The 20625-nt window shown below is 47.7% G+C and overlaps 1 protein-coding gene across 1 annotated transcript; it reads right to left on the bottom strand.

Annotated features, from left to right (window-relative positions):
• Positions 1–246: 246 nt before the first annotated feature.
• CLUL1 (clusterin like 1) lies at positions 247–19786 on the bottom strand (the record flags this gene model as incomplete). Its single annotated transcript, XM_080714722.1, has 7 exons — positions 247–435; positions 1361–1575; positions 3147–3284; positions 7101–7467; positions 13785–13952; positions 18016–18164; positions 19681–19786. 7 exons carry the CDS (start codon positions 19784–19786, stop codon positions 247–249), a joined length of 1332 nt encoding a protein of 443 aa, XP_080570848.1.
• Between the last annotated feature and the right edge of the window lie 839 nt (positions 19787–20625).

Raw genomic sequence — 20625 nt, forward strand, 5'->3', positions numbered from 1 at the left:
CTCCGCCCCTATTTTTATTCTTTATTTGGAAACAGGATCTCACTGAGTTGCGGAGGGCCTCACTAAGTAGCTGAGGCTGGCCATGAACCCATATCCTCCTGCCTCAGCCTCCCAAGTACCGGTATTGCAAGCGTGCACCACCACGCCCGACTGCCAAGTCAGAAATTTTTAAAACTAGTTTTGTTTGTTTTGCTTTTATGAATCATCTTTTTCTACCAACAAAACATTCTCGATCAGGCGCTGCTCTTACCAAGTTTCAAAGTGTTCCTTGAAATGGTGAAGAACTTTCGCTATCACATAGTCAATGAAGTTAGAACTCTCAGCATTTTCTTCGGAAGAGAGCTCAGGTGTGAGGTCGGAGGGAGACAGGATGCCTGAGTTCACTGTCGGATCGAGTCCTTGGGGAGGATTTTCTTCAGGAACTCCGGAGACCACCTGGAGAAGGAGGATTATATGGTGGAAGGTTTTTTTTTTAGATCCCAGCACACACTCTAAATTAATCCACCAGGCCTGGTGGGGCATGCCTGTAATCCTATTACTTGGGATTTTATTCTTTATTTTGAAACAGGTTCTGGCTGGACCGGTCATGGTGGCGCATGGTTGTAATCCCGGTACCTAGGAGGAGGCTGAGACAGGAGGATCACAGGTTCGCGGCCAGCCTCAGCTACTTAGTGAGGCCTTCTGCAACTTAGACTCTGTTTCAAAATAAAGAATAAAAAATAGGGCTGGGGGTGTAATTTGGAGGTAGAAGGCCCTGGGTTCTATCCCCAGTACTGTAAAAAACAACAAACAAACAAACAAACAAAAAACGAGGTCTGGCTAAGTGGCTCAAAGTCTCACTACATTGCTGAGGCTTGCTGTGAACCTGTCTCTACCACCCAAGTACGGGGACCACAGGCACTGGGTTATGTTGTTTCTGGTTTTCTTTTCTTTTCTTTTCTTTTCTTTTTTTTTTTTTTTTTTTTGCGGTACTGGGGATGGAACCCAGGGGCATTCTACCACCAAGTTACACCCCCAACCCCATTTTTTAAAATTCTTTATTTTGGAACAGGGTCTCACGAGTTGCAAAGGGCCTCACTAAGTGGCTGAGGCTGTCTGCGAACTCGGATCCTCCTGTCTCAGCCTCTGGAATGCTGGGATTCCAAGCGTGCCCACCACGCCCGTCGTGTTTCTGTTTTTCTGAAGACCACAAGCTACACGGAATCAATTCAGCCTGAATTCAATCATAACGGAAACATAAATATTCCCTGTCTGGCGTATTTTCAAACTCAGATGTAATTTGTACACTCATGAAGAATGGAGGTGCACGCGTGTGCTCGCACGTGTGGCGCCCACGCCCGCCCTGGCGTCTCACTTTTACCTTTATTGAATTGAAGATGTTCTCAAGGCCCAGGCCCGGGTGCATCAGCTCAGACGCCCAGCCAAACTGCTGGCTCATCTCCTCCATCAGATACGTGGTGTCATCCAGGTGGTACTGGGCCATCTGGACAACCTGGTTGTACTGCTGACTGGACACGTTGACCAGCTTAAGGGCCTCCGCCAACTCCACGCGCAGCGCGGGCACGTCAGGACAGTCTAGGGGGAAAAGGAAACGGCCATGGCGCTGAGAGGACGCGGCGTGGACCTCCGAACGCCTGGCTTATGGATATAAGCCAGTCTTCCCAAGCTGATAGAACTTGTATGGTTTTATTGTTGGACCTGACAGCCCCCAGGAAGCACGCACCCTCCCAGTAATCACTCACAGGCAGAAGTCGATGCAATTTGCAAGAGGTTTTATTAGGTCCAGCGCTGGGGTCGCCTCTCAAGTTGAGGAATCGACCCTTAGCAACAGATGTGGGCAGTTTTTATACACTTTAATTACAGAGGCGCGGTTACCATTAGGTGTTTTATTATCATTGGTTCTTATTTTTAACCTGTCTCAGGATTAGGTGGTTTGGCCAGAGATATCATTTTTTAGCTCTAATGACAGTTTGTGGTAACCAAAGTCCTGTTATTCTGGTGAGTGGAAAGTCCCTGAATTGTTACTTTTGTCTTCTAACAATGGTTGATGGGGAGCTAGTTCCTGGAACACAGGAAAGTAAAGTCCTAGTAACGGCAAGTCCCAGTACCTGCAAACAGGGGCACTGGGGCGGAAAGTTCCGAATGCCGAGGTGGTTGGGGTACTGGGGTCCTACATTATCAGTTTCAGATGAGACCTAGTTAACTGTTTTTTGTTTTGTTTTAGTGTGTGTGTGTGTGTGTGTGTGTGTGTGTGTGTGTGTGTTACTGGGGATGGAACCCAGGGGCTGTGTACCTCTGGACTATACCCCAGACCTATTTTATTTTATTTTACTTACTTACTTACTTACTTAATTTATTTATTTATTGTTACTGGGGATGGAACCCAGGGGCATTCTGCCTCTGAGCTACAGCCCCAGCTCAATTTTATTTTGAAACAGGGTCTCACTGAGTTGCAAAGGGCCTCACTAAAACCGTGATCCTCCTGTCTCAGCCTCCCGAATGCTGGGATTACAAGCGTGCCCACCACGCCCGGCTCCTCTTTGGTCTTTACTTTGAGACAGGGTCTCACTAAGTTGCTGAGAGCCTCACTAAGTAGCGATCCTGTCTCAGACTCTCAAGTACTGGGATTACAAGTTGTGCGCCACCATTCCTAGCTAGGAGTGTTGCTCAGAGGTAGAATGCCCCTGGATTCAATCCGCAGCACAGAAGAAGAGGAAGATGAAGAAATAATAGTTCTTAGCCAGGCGTGGTGGCACACGCTTATAATCCCAGCATTCGGGAGGCTGAGACCAGAGGATCGCGGTTCACAGACAGCCTCAGCTACTTAGTGAGGGCCTTCGCAACTCAGTGAGACCCTGTTTCAAAATAAAGAATAAGAAATAGGGCAGGGGGTGCAGCTCGGAGGTAGAATGCCCCTGGGTTCCATCCCCAGTACCACACACACAAAAGAAGTAATAGTTGTCATAGAAAGGGCAAGATGAATTGATGCGCTTTGGGATATTAACTTCTAACCTACATGAGCAAGGTCGGACAGGAACGCGAGTGTCGTGAAGTCCTTCAGCGTAAGCCAGCGAGTCCACAGGACTCCTGGGAGGAGATGGCGACTGACCCAGTAGTCCTGCGATCTGGAGAAAAGAAGTTTTTACCTTCAGAGAGGTGCGCCTGACATCTTTGGCATCTTTCGTGAAACTGGAGGCATCCAGATAAATTCTGGCCCAGCTCCCCGCAGGGTCCTTCGTCCCACTCGGGTAGCACCGTGGAAGTCTGGTTGCCATGGAGAGAGTCTGCAGGGAACACAGGTCAGCGCCCTCAGGGTGGGCACTCCAGGGAGGGGAGACTATGTCCAGCGTTGCTTTTCCTTTCCCTCTCCCTTTCTCTCCCTCTCCCCCCTCTCCCTCTCCCTCTCCCTCTCTCTCTCCCTCTCTCTCTTTTCTCCTTCTCCTTCTCCTTCTCCTTCTCCTTCTCCTTCTCCTTCTCCTTCTTTTTGTACTGGGAATTGAACCCAGAGGCATTCTACTTCTGAGCTACACTCCCTGCCCTATTTTTTTATTTTGAAACCGGGTCTCACTGAGTTGCAAAGGGCCTCTCTAAGTAGCTGAAGCTGTCCTTGAACAGCGATCCTCCAGTCTCAGCCTCCCAAATGCTGGGATTACAAGCGTGCGCCACCATGCCCGGCTTTCCAGCCTTTTTTGTTTTACTTTATTTTTATTTTATTTAATGCTAGGATTGAACTCAGGGACATTCCAATACTGAGCTACATCCCCAGCCTTACATTTTATTTTTAAACAAAATCTTGCTAAATTGCTGAGGATAAACTGGAACCCGCAATCTTCCTGTTTCAACCTCCTAACTACTGGGATTATAGGCTTGAGTGACCAGCCTGGCTCCTTTTTTATTATTTATTTATTGTGGTACTGGGGATGAAACCCAGGGGCATTCTACCTCTGAGCTACAACCCCAGCACTATTTTTTATTCTTTATTTTGAAACAGGGTCTCACTGAGTTGTAAAAGGTCTTGCTAAGTAGCTGAGTCTGTCCTCAAACAGCAATCCTCCTCTCTCAGCCTCCCAAATGCTGAGATTACAATTGTGTACCACCGTGCCTGGCTACTTTTTTTTAAATTTTTGAAACAGGGTCTCACTAAGTTGCTGAGAGCCTCCCTAACTTGCTGAGGCTGGCTTGGAACCCGTGTGATCCTCCCGTCTCAGCCTCCCAAGCGCGGGGATTACAAGCGTGCGCCACCACGCCCGGCTTGAACTGAGCCAGTTCTCAATGCCAGTCTCAGTATCGTGGGTGGGGCCGGGAGGGAGGGTCAAGTGCACCAGGCGCTGTGTGCAGGTCGCTCCGGCGCCCTGAATTTCCTTATGATGTGAGACTCCAACACATCAACACACATCGTGTGTGTGTGTGTGTGTGTGTGTGGCCGTGGGAATGCAACCCAGAGGCATTCTACCTCCTAGCAGCTTCACCCCTTAGCCCTGCTTTTCTTTTGGCCAGGGTCATAATAATGTAGCCAGAATTTTTTTTAAAAAAAACTTGTGTTCTAAGCCGGGCGTGGTGGCGCACGCTTGTAATCCCCGCGCTTGGGAGGCGGAGACAGGAGGATCGCGCAGGTTCGAAGCCAGCCTCAGCTACTTAGTGAAGTAGGCTCTCAGCAACTTAGTGAGACCCTGTTTCCAAACAGAGTGTAAAATAGAGCCGGGCACGGTGGCACACGCTTGTCATCCCAGCATTTGGGATGCTGAGACAGGAGGATCATGGTTCGTGGACAGCCTCAGCTACTTAGTGAAGCCCTCCACAACTTAGTGAGACCCTGTTTCAAACTAAAGAAAAAAAAATAGGGTAGGGGGTGTAGCTCAGAGATCAAATTCCCCTGGGTTCCATCCCCAGACCTGCAAAAAAAAAAAAATTTAAATAAATAAAATAAAAATAAAAACAAATAAATTAAATAAATTAAAAAATAAAGTATAAAATAGGCCTGGGAGTGCAGCCCAGAGGTAGAATTTAGCGAGATGATACTGGCTGGAGGCGTTTCTCCATTTCTGTTTTTTGGGGTTTTTTTTTGGTGGTACTGGGGTTCCTGGAAGCCCTTCCACCTCCGGGCTATACTCCCAGACCTATTTTTTATACTTTTTAATTTGGAAACAGGGTCTCCTAAGCCAGCGCGCACGGCTGGCTTCGAACCTGCGCGATCCTCCTGTCTCCGCCTCCCAAGCGCGGGGATGACAAGTGTGCGCCACCACGCCCGGCCGGCGCTTCTCCATTTCTGTGTCTGTATTTGGGGTTTGACTATGAGCAGCTCCTCTCTGGTTCTGTGCATATGTTTAATTTGGTGGCACCGAGCATCAAACCCAGGGGCAGCCCACGCCTGAGCCATACTCCCTGCTAAAAAAAAGAATAAAAAATAGAGCAGGGGCTATAGCTTGGAGGTCGAATGCCCCTGGGTTCCATCCCCAGGCCTGCAATAAATAAATAAATAACTACTAAAAGGGCTGGGAGGGAGCTTGAAGACAGAGTGGTTGATGAGCCAGGCAAGGTGGCACCTGTAATTCCAGTGTTCGGGAGTTTGACCGGAGGAGGATCTCAGGCTAGCCCATCTCAAAGAGCAAGGAGCCCTTCAGCAAGCTAGCAAGACCCTGTTTCAAAACAAAAGAACAAAAAGGGCTGGGATATAGCTTGGAGGTAGACTACCCCTGGATTCAGTCCCCAGTAACACACACACACGCGCGCGCGCGCGCGCACACACACACACGTGCAATGGCACACACCTGTCATCTCAATAATTGGGAGGCTGAAACAAAAGGATCACAGACTTTGAGGCCAGTCTCAGCAATTTAGCAAGAATATATTTAAAAAAAAAAATATATATATGGCTGGAAGTGTAGCTCGAAGGTAGGATGCCCCTCTGTTCAATCCCCGTATTAAATAAAAAATAAAAAATAATCTGGGCGTGGTGGCACATGCTTGTAATTCCAGTACTTGGGAGGCTGAGACAGGAGGATGGCAGGTCTGTGGTCAGCATCAGCGGAGACCCTGTTTTAATATAAAGAATAAAAATAGGGCTGGGGTGTAGCTCAGGGGTAGAATGCCCCTGGGTTCCATCCCCCGTAGTCCCCCCAAAACAAGAAAGAGACCAGCACTCGAGCGCTCAACAATGAAGGAAGAAGGGTTGTGTGTGGCAGACTTAAAGCTCTTGTTTTTTGTTTGTGTATGATATTGGGGATTGATCCCAGGGACATTCTACCTCTGAGCTACACCCTCAGAACTATTTTATTTTTATTTTGAAACAGGTTTCTCTAGACTGATGAGAGCCTCACTACTTGTTGAGGCTGTCCTCAAACATCCCCCCGCCCCAGCCTTCCAAGGGCTGAGATTACAAGTGTGAGCCACCATACCCAGCCCAAAGCTCCTTTTAAGAGCCTCTGAGACTTTGATTAATCTTAGCTGCACCGCGGCGTGGCGGCCTGCGCTTGTAACGCCAGTACTTTGGAGGCAGAGACAGGAGGAGAGCAGGTCTGCAGACAGCCTCGGCTACTTAGTGAGACCCTGTATCAAAATAAAGAATAAAAAAGCCGGGTGTGGTGGCGCAAGCCTGTAATCCCAGTACTAGGGAGGCCGAGGCTGCAGGATCACAGGTTCAAGGACAGCCTCAGCAATTTAGTGAGGCTCTCAGAAATCAAGTGAGACCTTGTTTCCAAATAAGAAATAAAAATCGGTCTGGGGCTGTAGCTCGGAGGTAGAATTCCTCTGGGTTCAATTCCCAGTACAGAAAGAAAGGAAGAGAGAAGAGAAAGAAGGGAAGAAGGGAGGGAGAGAGGGAAGGAAGGAAGGGAGGAAGGAAAGAGAAAGGAAGAAAGAAAGAAAGAAAGAAAGAAAGAAAGAAAGAAAGAAAGAAAGAAAGAAAGGAGAAAAAAGTGTTTGGGATATGGCTGGGGGTAGAATGCCCCTGGGGTCCATCCTCAGTACTGCAAAAGAAAGAAAAGAAGGAAAGAAAGAAGGAAAGAAAGAAAGAAAGGAAGGAAGGAAGGAAGGAAGGAAGGAAGGGAAAGAGAAGAAAAGGAACCGCGAGCCTGGCCCGCAGCGGGCAGCCTGGCACTCGCCTTGGCGGCCGTCCGCCTTCCCCAGCGCCGCCGCGATCGCCCCGCGGACCCGGTGGAACACCGCGAGGCCGAGCTCGCCCAGGCGCTGGACCACGCGGGGCAGGGCCGGCCGCGGCGCGGGGCGCGCCCCTGGGGTGGGCTCCGGGGCTCGGGCTGGAGGGAGCGGGGCCTCCGTGAGGTCAGCGCCGGGCGGGACGGAGGCGCGGAGGACGCGGACGCTGCGGCTGCACAGGGCGCGCACGGCGGCGGCCAGGCGGCGGAACCCGGCCTGCACCCGCGCCGCCCGCGCGTCGTCCTCCGCGAGGGCCGGCTCCTCCGCGTGGGCCCGGGACAGGGCCTGGTACATCTTCCAGAACCACCTCGCCATCTGTGGGGGACGGAACAGAGATTCACTTCCAAGCCGGGCGTGGTGGCGCACGCTTGTGATCCCCGCGCTTGGGAGGCGGAGACAGGAGGATCGCACGGGTTCGAAGCCAGCCTCGGCTACTTAGTGAGACTCTCGGCAACTTAGTGAGACCCTGTTTCCAAATAAAGTATAAAAAAAGGTCTGGGAGTATAGCCCGGAGGTAGAAAGCCTCCGGGTTCCACCCCCAGTACCACCAAAAAAAAAAAAAAAAAAAAAAAAAAAAAAAAAAAAAAAAAAAAAGAAAATAAAAGAAAAGAAAAGAAAAGAAAGAATAAACCTGGCGTGGTGGCGCACGCTTGTAATCCCCGCGCTTGGGAGGCGGAGACAGGAGGATCACACGGGTTCGAAGCCAGCCTCGGCTACTTAGTGAGACCCTGTTTCCAAATAAAATATAAAAAAAAGGTCTGGGAGTGTAGCCCAGAGGTAAAAGCCTCTGGGTTCCATCCCCAGTACCACCAAAAAAAAAAAAAAAAAAAAAAAAAAAAAGAAAGAAAGAATAAACAGGGCGTGGTGGCACACGCTTGTCATCCCCGCGCTTGGGAGGCGGAGACAGGAGGATTGCGCAGGTTCGAAGCCAGACGCTGGCTAAAGAGACACTGTTTCCCAATAAAAATATAAAAAATAGATCTGGGAGTGTAGCCCAGAGGTAGAAGGGCTTCCAGGAACCCCAGTACCACCAAATAAATTAATTAATTAAAAATAATAATAAAGAATAAAATATTAGAGCCGGGCGTGGCGGCCCACGCTTGTAATCCCAGCATTTGGGAGGCTGCGACAGAAGGTTCACGGTTCGAGGACAGCCTCAGCTACTTAGTGAGGCCCTTTGCAGCTCAGTGAGACCCTGTTGCAAAATAAAGAATAAAAAATAGGGATGGGGTTGTAGCTCAGAGGCACAATGCCCCTGAGTTTAATTCCCAGTTCCACAAAAATAATAATAATAAAATTAAATAAATAGATCAGGGGTGTAGTTGGGAGGTAGAATGCCCTTGAGTTCCATCCCCAGTACTGGAAAATAAAAAGATTTATTTTTCTTCTGTACTATTTCTTACTGAAAAAGAATACTTTCCTGTTGTCGCTGTGGGTCCTGGGGATTGAACTCAGGGGCATTCTACCTTTGAGCTATACTCCCAGCCCGTTTTTATATTTGGTATTTATTATTATTATTATTATTATTATTATTATTATTATTATTATTATCTTGCAGTACTTAGAATGGAACCCAGGGGCATTCTACCTCCGAACACCCCCAACCCTATTTTTTTTTTTATTGGTGCACTGTATTCATACATCATAGTGGGATACAAACTTTTGTAGACATACATGCACACATCGCCCAGTCAGTCCCCACCTGATCCCCACCCCATTCCCTCCCCATCCCTCCCTCCCATGCTTGGCTTAGTGGTTGACATCTAGTATTATAGCAATTTATCAAAAATTAAAAATGATAAACTCACATAACAGTTTCATTTGTCTGATACCAAGCTTTTGATGACTTAAAGATAACATTTCAATATTTCTTTTTACTTTCTTTCTTACCAGAGAATTTTTTTTCTATTTTTTTAGGTGAAACTATCATATATTTATATATTTATTTTTCAGGAAAAAAATCTATCCTAATATGGAATATGGACTCTAGGTACCCAAAACGATCTTGAAAAAGAACAAAGCTAGAAGATATATATTTTCTGATTTCAAACCATATAAAGCTACAATAATTGAAACAGTGTAGTACTATTCTAAAGGCAGATATATAAACCATTGGAGTTAAATACAAGCCTAGAGCTAAATTCTTCCCTATATTGTCAAGTTATTTTTGACAAGGTTTCCACGAACATTTGGTGGTGGAAATAATAATCTTTTAACTAAATATTGTTGAAAAATAATAATTACATGGAAAAGAATAAAATTGGACCCTTACCTAATCCCATATACAAATATTAACTCAAAATAGGTAAAAGACCTAAATATAAATCTTAAGACTATAAACTTTTAGGAGAAAATCTGGGTCATAAAACCTCACAACATTGAAATTGGCAGTGATTTCTTGGATATGATTTCAATGGCACAGGCAACAGAAGAGTATACAAACTCCCTAAAAAATAAAAAAAAATTGTATATCCAAAGACAATGTAAACAGAGTTAAAAGTTACTAATAGAATGGGATAAAATATTTCCAAATGCTATATCTGAAGGTATATTAATATTCCAACTAGAAATCCTAAAAATTAACAACAATAAAGGCAAACAATACCCTTTAGAGATAGGTAAAAGACTAACATAAATAATGAGTCTCCACAGATAACCAATCTTAGTTGTCTGTTGGATGGAAAATCTTGTTTCTCTGGTTCTGGTGTGTGTTACCTATTTCTTCTTTGTAGTTAATCTCTTTGAATATTTTCTCTAGCGCTGGTTTTGAAGACAAAAATTCCTTCAGTTTCTGTTTGTCATGGAAGCTTCTTATTTCTCCATCTAATTTGATAGAAAGTTTTGCTGGGTAGGAAATTTTTGGCTGGAAGTTGTTTTCTTTCAGAGTTTGGAATATGTTACTCCAAGCCCTTCTGGCTCTCATGACTTGGTTTGGGAAGTCTGGAGTGATTCTAATTGGTTTGCCTCTGAATGTCACTTGGCCCTTTGTTTTTGTTGCCTTTAAGATTCTCTGCTTGGCTTCCACATTGGTCATTTTGACAATTATGTGGCGTGGGGATCCTCTTCTCCGATCCTGTCTAAAGGGAGTTCTATAAGTTTCCTGGACCTGTGTATCAACCTCTTCCTCTATGTTTGGAAAATTTTCTGCTATTACTTCTTTGAAGAGATTGTTGATCCCTTTGGTTTCACTTTCTTTTCCCTCCTCTATTCCAATTATTCTTAGGTTAGCTCTCTTAAAATGGGCCCATATTTCTTCAATGTCAGATTCCTGCTGTCAGATATTTTTTTCTAGATTAGAAACTATGCGTTCATTTTTGGAATGATCATCTTCTAAGAGCGAGATTCTGTTCTCCATGTGTTCTAATCGGTTTTTTGTGCTTTGAATTGAGGCCTTTATTTCAATAATTGCATCCTTTATCTCTTTTTGGCTCTCTCTGAGTTCTTTTCGAAGCACCTCTATTATTTCTACAGTTATTTTCCTGATTTGATCTTCTAGAAATCTCTGATTTTCTGTTTTATCGGGTTCTGATGTTGTGGGGTTGTGGGCATTCATTGCTCCAGTATTATTCCTCTTTCCCATGATTTGGGAAGTTTGTGCCTTCTCTGGGTTCTTCCCTTGGGTCACTATGACTTCACTTAAGGTGTTCTGGATCTCGAGTCTATAAATATCTCAGACCCCACTACTCCTTTACTGGGTTGTATCACAGAGTCTCCGACCCAGAGAGTCGATAGAGGCTGCTTTAGACTATGGGGGGTGCCAGGTTGCACGTTCTACTATGGTGTGATATCTCTGCCACCGCCCCTCCCCCACTGGGTCAAGTCCCAGGGAGTACAGTACTGGGATTTCTCCTCTGGGGCCCCCAATTTGACTCACTGTTCCTGAGTACGCAGATGTAGCTGTACTGGACTCGGTGAATTCGCTGCTGCTGCCGCCGGTGGCAATATGGCCCTGCTGCTACGCCATTGGCTGTGAGGCTGGCGTATTTCTTCTTGGTTTTGAGTTCCACTCTGAGTCCCTGCAGCGTGTGCTGAGCTCAGCCACTGGGAGCTTTAGATGCTCCCTGCGCCGAGAAATCCCACCTGGCTGTTCCGCAGAGGCTCACCTCGGCTTGCTGTAGCCGTCCGGTGAGCTCTCTGCGCCGAGAAATCCCACCTGGCTGTTCCGCAGCAGTTCACCTCGGCTTGCTGTAGCCGTCCGGTGAGCTCGCCGCTGCCGCCGGCAGTATGGCGCTGCTGCCGCGGTCTCGGGTGTGAGGCTGGTGTATCTCCTCTGTGGCTCTGAGCTCTGTTCTCAGTCCGCTTTTTCTCTGGAGCCTGGTGATTTTTTTTGTTTCTCTGGTGATGGTGTTTTCTGGCTATGAAAGGCGCTGAATTTTGTGGTAATGGAGATTGGTTGTTAGCAGGGCTCTTAAGCCCCACTTTTCTCGGTCGCCATCTTCCCAATTTTTTTTTTATTCTTTATTTTGAAACAGGGTCTCACTGAGTTGCAAAGGGCCTCACTAAGTAGTAGCTGAGGCTGTCCTCCAACCGGGATCTTCCTGTCTCAGCCTCCCAAATGCCGGGATTACAAGCATGCGCCACCATGCCTGTCCCTTTTCATATTTTGGAACAAGGTTTGGCTAAATTGCTGAGGCCCTCACTAAGTTGCTGGGGCTGACCTCAAAACTGGGATCCTCCTGACTCAGCCTCCGCAGTCCTGGGATTACAGATATGTGCCACTGTGCCCAGTTCTTAATTCAGATGTTAAAGTCAACTTCTAGCTGTGTGTGGTGGTGCAGGCTTTTAATCCTAGAGGCTGAGACAGGAGGATCTCAGCAGGTTCCGGGACAGCCTCAGCAAGTAGTGACTTTCATTAACCTAGTGAGACTCTGTTTCTAATAATAATAATAATAATAATAATAATAATAATAATAATAATAGTAAGCCAGGTGTGGTGACACACGCTTGTAATCCCAGCATTTGGGAGGCTGAGACAGGAGGTTCACGGTTCACAGACAGCCTCGGCTACTTAGTGAGGTCCTTTGCAACTCAGTGAGCCCATTTCAAAATAAAAAATTTAAAATTTAATTAGGGCTGGGGGTGTTGCTCATAGGTAGGAGTTCCCTGGGTTCCATCCTCAGTACCACACACACACACACACACACACACACACACACACACACACAAATAGGGGTGGAGGTGTAGCTCAGAGGTAGAATGCCCCTGATTCCATTCCTATTACTGCAAGATAATAAATAAATAATAAATAAATAAATAAATAAATAATAAACGAAGTCAACTTCTGCCCCATAGTTTTCCATACCAAGAGCAATTCTGGGCCAGCTGGGGACTGTGATTACTCTCGTGAACACGAATACTCTATTGTGCCTGGCTTTGACTTTCACTGGAAATTTGGCTTTGACGTGGAAATGGGATCTGAAATCCCGCCTGTGTAGGTTTCTCTCTAATAGCCTAAAAAGGCTTCCGGGACAGTGGGGGACGCACGGGGGCTCACGCTGTCCTCGCCTTCCCCTCGCCTCTGCTCTTTTTTTTTTAAACTCTTCAGTGAAATGTTCGTGTCTTTATACTTTGCTCTTTCTCATCTCAGACAGAAATTAGTCCGTGGAAAGCGGGAGCGCAGTGTGAGCCGGCGTGGTGGGCACGCTGGTGATGCCCACGCCTGGGAGGGGAGACAGGAGGATCGCGCAGGTTCGAAGCCAGCGCGCTGCCTTAAGAGACCCTGTTTCCAAATAAAAATATAAAATAGGTCTGGGAGTGTAGCCCGGAGGTAGAAGGGCTTCCAGGAACTTTTCCAGGCTTTTCCAGGAAAAAATAAATAAATAAAAAATGAAAAAATATTAAAAAGAAAAATATCAGAGTGTCTACACTGAACTACAGACGCCAGCTGCAGCTCGACGGGGGGGACTCAGGAGGCTGAGCGTGCCAAGGCCTCCTTGTTCCATGAAAGGAGGAAGCTCGACGGTAGAGCCAGGTGGGAGCCCCCGGCAGCCTCACGGTGACCCCAAGGCGGAGCCCACTGCGGCCGGCCTTCTGGAACGTGATGTGGGCGTTTGGTGTTATTAACTGTTGAGCAGCACTGCCGTGCCATCAGCTCCCGAAGTTCAAAGATTCTCCAGGAAACTTTTTTTTTTTTTTTTTTTTTGCGGGTCTGGGGATGGAACCTAGGGGCATTCTACCTCTGAGTTACACCCCCAGCCCTATCTTTTATTCTTTATTTGGAAACCGGGTCTCACTGAGTTGCAGAGGGCCTCACTAAGTAGCTGAGGCTGTCCGCGAACCGCGATCCTCCTGTCTCAGCCTCCCGAATGCTGGGATTACAAGCGCCACCACGGCTGGCTCCCAGACCTTTATTTTTTAATGTGGAAACAGGGCCTCCCTAAGTTTCTGAAAGCCTCACTAAGTTGCTGAAACCTGAGATCCTCCTGTCTCGGCCTCTCAAGTATTGGGATTGAGAGCGTGCGCCATCACGCCTGGCTGTAAGACCCTATTTCAGAATAAAAAATAGGGTTGGAGGTGTGTGCCCCTGGGTTCAATCCCCAGGACCACACAAAAGACTTAATAGAAACGAATAAACCCGTAAGTTGACACAGATGCGTAAGAGCGCTGAGATTTTGAGCTCCTGCTGATCTTACCGTGTTTTTTACGGAGGACCAGCCAGGCTGGCAGGCTGCGTCTGATCGTATGCAGTTCCTGTCAAGGCAAGCCCTGCATTCGTCCCAGGAGCCCGCCAGCGACGCCTGGCACAGCCGTTCCTCTTCCGCCAGCTGTTCTCCAACCTCATTCAGCAGCGTCAGGGCCTCCTAATGCAAAGGGAACAGAAGCCCTACTTCCATTTCCACACCCTGCATCTCAATTGAGTCTGCTCTTTTCAAAAAGCTGTGTTGGGTGTGAGGGCGATCTGGCTGCGACCCCATTGACCGCCAGGGTCAATTCTGGCTGGCTGGGAGGGTGTCCCCTTCCTCCCTCACTGCTCCATGTGCATCCCCCCATTAGAGGAGGACCGGTCTTCAGTCTAGAAGCAGGCAGATCTGTTGTGGGCCAGCGCAGCGTGGTGGTGCACGCTTGTGGTTCCCACATTTGGGAAGCTGGGACAAGGAGAACCGTGGTTTGTGGACAGCCTCAGCTACAGTGAGGCCCTTTGCAACTCAGTGAAACTCTGTTTCAAAATATAAAGAATAAAGATAGGGCTGGCGGTGTAGCTCAGAGGTAGAATGCCTCTGGTTTCCATCCCCAGTACCACATAAATAAATAAATAAATAAATAAATAAATAAATAAATAAATAGACTACTGCAGGGCATAGTGGTGCATGCTTGTAATCCCAGTACTTGGGAGGCTGAGACAGAAGGATGGCAGGTTTGAGGTCAGCCTCAGCATGTCAGCAATACCTCGTTTCAAAATAAAAAGGGGTAGCCGGGCATGGTGGTGCACGCTTCGGGAGATTGAGACCAGAGGATTGTGGTTCGCGGACAGCCTCAGCTACTTAGTGAGGCCCTCTGCAACTCAGTGAGACCCTGTTTCAAAAATAAAGAGTAAAAAATAGGGCAGAGGATGTAGCTCGGAGGTCAAATGCCTTTGGGTTCCTTCCCAAACCCTCAAAAAAAAGGGGGGGGTGGGATGGGGTATAGCTTGGAGGTAGTATGTCCCTCAGTTAAATTTTAGTACAAAAAAAAAAAAAATAGGAAGGAAGGAAACAGGGAACGATCATTTATTTACGTATTGTTTGTTTGGTGACTCTGCAAGTCTTACTCATCTGTTGAGGTTAGCCAAATCACCAAGTGCCAACTGTCCCGGCACTGAGCATCAGACACCGCGGTGCGGCCGTTTGTTCGTCCCTTAGTTCAAGCCTTTGTTGAGTGTTTACTATGGGATGGGCATTGCTGGAGATGCCGGTGACCTAGCAACAAGGCCATCACCTCCATCTGGGGCAAGGGCTGCGGCTGACGTCTTACTCCTCCTCTGCATGTCTGGACCACGGGGGGCGTGGAAGGCGTGCGCTAAGGCCCCCGAGCCGGCACCATCGATTTCTCTCATTTGTGCGGCCTTTAATTGCTGTGTGTGCGGGAAGGCAGTCCCCGAGCCTCGCTGTGACTAATCGCCGGGAGCACCCCGCCGGGGGCGGTCCTCGGGTGTCCGCGCGCGCCCCCTGGCGGCGCCCAGAGCCTCGGCCCTGGAGGACCCTGGCCTCCTCCGGGGGTGGGCCTCCGAGACCCGCCCTGCGTGTCCCAGCCCAGAGGAGGGGCGTGCTGGGCTGCCGTCGGCTCCTTGAGTGAAAAATGCCTGCGGTGCAAAAGCTTCTGTGCTTAAAACCAGTCCATCGAAGTGTGTGTGTGTGTGTGTGTGTGTGTGTGTGTGGCTCTGGGGATCGAGTCCAGGGTCATCCTACTTCCGAGCTACACCCCCAGCCCTCTTTATTCATTTTTTATTCGGGAACAGGGGCTAAGTTGCGGAGGGCCCAAGATGCAAGGGCGGCCTGTAAACTGAGATCCTTCTGTCTCAGCCTCCCAAGTACTGGGATTAGAGTCATGTGGCACCACGCCGGGCTCTAATACATTTTTTTTTTTTAATTTAGTGAGAAAGAATTAAAAAAAAAAAAAAGGCCTCCCTTGGCGTGTAAAGCTCCCAGAGTCTCCCAGCTCTGGTGGGCTTCCGCCTCTGGTGCCTGGCCTGTTTTCTTTAAACCAGGTCTCCCTGCCCAGCTCAGGTGCTAAGCCAGGCAGCTTGGTTATTACCCAGGTAGGAAGCAAAATGCCCGGCAGGAGCCAGGTGGGCCGTGCGTGCGCACGTGTGTGCATACACATGTGTGCTTGGAATCTTGTGTCTTCTTACGAAAGGTTAACAAGCCGGACGTGGTGGCACACGCTTGTAATCCCAGTTACTTGGGAGGCTGAGACAGGAGGATTGAAGGTTCATAGCCAGCCTCAGCTATTTAGCAAGGCCCTCCGTAATTGAGACCTTGTTTCAAAATAAAGAATAAAAAATAGGGCTGGGGGTGTAGCTTAGAGGTAGAATGCCCCTGGGTTCCATCCTCAGTACCGCAAAAAACAAAAGCAAAAAAAGATTAACAAGCGGGGCATGGTGGCACACATTTGTAATCCCAGTACTCAGGAGGCTGAGACAGGTGGATTGAAGGTACTTAGGCCCTGGGTTCCATCCGCAGACCCGCAAAAAAAAAAAAAAAAAAAAAAAGAAGAAAGAAAGAAAGAAGAAAGCAAGCAAGCAAGCTTCCTGAGCCAGGCGTGGTGGTACACGCTTGTAATCCCAGCATTTGGGAGGTTGAGACAGGAGAATCACTATTCATGGCCAGCCTCAGCTATTTAGTGAGGCCCTTTGCAACTCAGTGAGACCCTGTTTCGAAATAAAGAATAAAAAAATTAGGGCTGGGGGTGTAGCTCAGAGGAAGAATGCCCCTGGGTTCCATCCCCAGTACCAAAAACAAACTAACTAAATAAATAAAGTAATTTTAGGGAGAGAGATTCATGATGAAAAGTTTTTCCCATTTCCAATTAGCTTTTTAGTTGAGCATTCAAATCAATGCCCAGTATCAAAAACAAATACAAAAACGCCTCAAAGCCAGGACTTTTCAACAGGGATAAATTCCATTAATTCCTATGTTTGGAGTCCTACAGAGGCCCATTCCACAGAAGTATGGTCTCTGAAGAAAGTGAAATTTCCCTCAAACTTTTCCTCCCCCCTCCAAAAAAAAAAAAAAATGCTTTCCAGAAAATGTAAAAGGAAAATATTAGGGAAAAATAAGTCACTCATAAGTGCCATGTTTAAAGTCCAAATATGTTTTTTTTTGTGTGTGTAGTGGTGGTACTGGGGGTGGAACCCAGGGGCTTCCTACCTCCGGGCTACCCTCCCAGACCTATTTTTTATATTTTTATTTGGAAACAGGGTCTCACTGAGTTGCTGAGAGCCTCACTAAGTAGCTGAGGCTGGCTTTGAACCTGTGTGATCCTCCTATCTCAGCCTCCCAAGCGCAGGGATTACAAGCATGCACCATCACGCCCGGCTTCCAAATATGCTTAAGAGCAGATACTGGGCAGGCATGGTGACACACTCCTGTAATCCCAGTTCTTGGGAGGCTGAGACCGGAGGATTGAGGATAGCAACTTAAGCTCTCAGCAACTTTGTGAGACTGTTTCACTATCCCAGTACTTGGGAGGCTGAGACAGGAGGATCTCAAGTTCACCGCCAGCCTCAGCTACTTAGTGAGGCCTTCCGCAACTCAGTGAGACCCTGTTTCAAAATAAAGAATAAAAAACAGGACTGGGGGGTAGCTTGAGGTAAAATGTCCCTGGGTTCAATCCACCACGCACTATGTATAGGCGGATGCCTGTAACTTGGGAAGCTAAAGCAGGAGGATCACAGGTTCGAGGACAGCCTCAGCAAATAGAGACTCTCATCAACCTAGTGAGACTCTGTTTCAAAATAAAATAATAACAGCCGGGGGTGGTGGCACACACTTGGGAGGCTGAGACAGGAGGATCGCGCAGGTTCGAAGCCAGCCTCAGCTACTTAGTGAGGTTCTCAGCAACTCAGTGAGACCCTGTTTCCAAATAAAAATATAAAAAATAGGTCTGGGAGGGTAGCCCGGAGGTAGAAAGCCCCTGGGTTCCACCCCCAGTACCACCAAAAAATAAATAAAATAACAACAGGGCTGGGGGTGTGGCTCGGAAGTAGGATGCCTCTGACTTCAATCACTAGCACCACAAAAAACACATGAATAAACAAACAGCTAAATAAATAAAATAATAAGATAGAGCTGGGGCTGTGGGGCAGAAGGCAGAAGGCCCGGGCCCAAGAACACGGGAGCGCGCGCACACGGGAGCGCGCCTGCCGGGCGCGTAGGGCATATGTACCTGCTTGTCCTCCCTGCACTTCCTCAAGGTGTTCATGAGGTTCCTGTGCTCTTCCTCCCTTCTTCCCATCACGACTTTCATCTTCCCGACACCAATCAGAGCCTTCCTCACCTCGCGGTCCACGGCTGCCCCCCAGGCCTCGGAGAGCCCTGAAAGACCGGCGGCTTTTAGCTCTAGATCCGACCAGGTTCTGGCAGAAAGTTCACCAGCATCTCACGTCCCAGCAGAGAGAGCGCCCGTCCCTACAGTGCGGTGCCCTGCGGGCAGGCCCGGGAGCCACCGCTGCCACGTGGCCACACCTGTCCTGACAGGTTGAACCCGGGGCTTTCTACCTCCAAACTACACGCTAGCCTTTTTTTTTTTTTTTTTTTCTTTCAGTACTGGGGATGGAACCCAGGGGCATTCTACCTCCAAGCTACACCACCACCCCTATTTTTTAGTCTTTATTTGAGATAGGATCTTGCTGAATTGCAGAGGGCCTCACTAAGTAGCTGAGGCTGTCTGAGAACTGCGATCCTCCTGTCTCAGCCTCCAGAATGCTGGGATTACAAGCGTGCGCCCCCACACCCGGGTCCCAGCCTATTTTTATTATTTATTTATTATTTTTGTGGGATCGGGATTGAACCCAGGGGCATTGTACCTCTGATCTGCACCCCCAACCCTATTTTATTTTTATTTTTAAACAGGGTCTCACTAGGTTGCTGAGCACCTTGATAAATTGCTGAGGCTGGCCCTGAACTTGTGAGCCTCCTCTCTCAGCCTCTCAAGTACTGGGATTGCAAGCGTGTGTCACCACACCGGGTTTAACCTCCTCACCATTTTCCTCAGAACCTGTTTTCACTGATCCATTTTTTTCCCCTCTTCCATCTAAGTCTCAAGGGTGTTTATATTAGTGATCTTTTTGAGTTTTCTTCACAAACCATTTGTATGAAATGCCCAGCTGGGAACTTCAAACATAGTGAACAACTTCCTTTTTTCAGCTTCAATTACCTTCCAAGCAGTCATCAAACCAACAAAGTGTCCCCTAGAACAACACTTCTTAAGGCCCCGGGGGCGTCTCTGGCTCCTTTAATACGCCCTCAGTGGGTTTAGAATTCACTGCTGTTCTGTCTCCTCAGCAGCCAGCGTGGCCGCCTGAGAATCTCATTTTTGCCTCTGAATTTAATTATAGACTCAGAATCAGCTCTATTTTAGCTAATTTATTCTCCTAAGCGTTAAGTACCCCAACACCCGTGTCACCAAGAAAGGTCACACGTTAATGGCCACAGAACAACCAACGCCAAGTGATTATAACCCATCCTCTCCTCTCCCTTTCAGGAACAATTACAGATGACTCTAACGGTTTACATTTTTGAAATGCTAGAAAAGTATTTCACTGTTCATTAAAGCCACGCCGAGGTGATGCCAAACATCTGTATGAAAAAATGCAGTCAAAAAGTTGGCAAGTTTTATCTACGCGATAGCGGACATCTGGCGTGTGAACGCTGGCTCGCAGAGACTTGACTGGAATTTCCTATTTTTATCCAGATGTTTGGCGTCAGGACCACTTGGTTTAAGTATCTAGGGAATTTTTTTGCCCTGAAACCTAGTGAATATGGTCCTCTCTCCATTGTGAGTCAATGATTGCCAGCAAGACACAGGGGAGTTAAACACACACGTACGCACCCTTCAAGTCTCCGGTGACCGCGGCTCTGTCCTTCCAAGTGGGGGCACAGTGACAGTCTCTCAAGTACAGCAGAGAGGCCACGAGCAGCCAGTGCGCCGACGCCATGTTGCTTTTTCTGCAAAGGAGAAACGCACCTGCCTCAGACGTCTTCCACCAGGCCCGTGCCTGTTCCCCTTGCTGAAAATTCGTGGCCTCCAGAGCACTTGCCTGTCAATTTTTCTTTGTGACTTTATTTATTTTTGTGGTACTGGGGATGGAACTCAGGGGCATTCTATTTCCAAGCTCCACTTGCAGCCCTATTCTATTTTTATTTTGAAACGGGGTCTCGCTAGATTGATGAGAGCCTCAGTACTTGCTGAGGCTGACCTTGAACCTACAATCCTCCTGTCTCAGCCTTCCAAGTACTGGGAGTCAGGTGTGTGCCACCACGCCCTGCTCCACGTACCTGAAAATCAAGGCAATGAATGGTAGAGACCACAGCCCTACAGTCCAAATTTCATTTCCTTTTCTTGTCAGTGGTAAACATCTGTAAAGATGGAGTTAATTAGAATATAGCAGGTTTTTTTTTTTTTTTGCAGTATTGGGGATGGAAATCAAGAGTGCTTTACCAATAAACTATAGCCCTAAGCCGGGCATGGTGGTGCACGCTTGTAATCCCTGCGCTTGGGAGGCTGAGACAGGAGGATCGCACGGGTTTGAAGCCAGCCTCAGCTACTTAGAGAGGCTATCAGCAACTTAGTGAGACCCTGTTTCCAAATAGAATTAAAAAAAAAAAGGTCTGGGAGTATAGCCCGGAGGTAGAAAGCCTCTGGGTTCCACCCCCCAGTACCACCAAAAAAAACTATAGCCCTAGCCCTTTATCATCAACATCATCAGCATCAACATCATCAACATCATCAGCATCATCACCATCATCACCATCATCACATCATCAACATCAGCAT

The sequence above is a fragment of the Muscardinus avellanarius genome, assembly GCF_963383645.1.
Source record: "Muscardinus avellanarius genome assembly, chromosome: 17".
NCBI lineage: Eukaryota > Metazoa > Chordata > Mammalia > Rodentia > Gliridae > Muscardinus > Muscardinus avellanarius.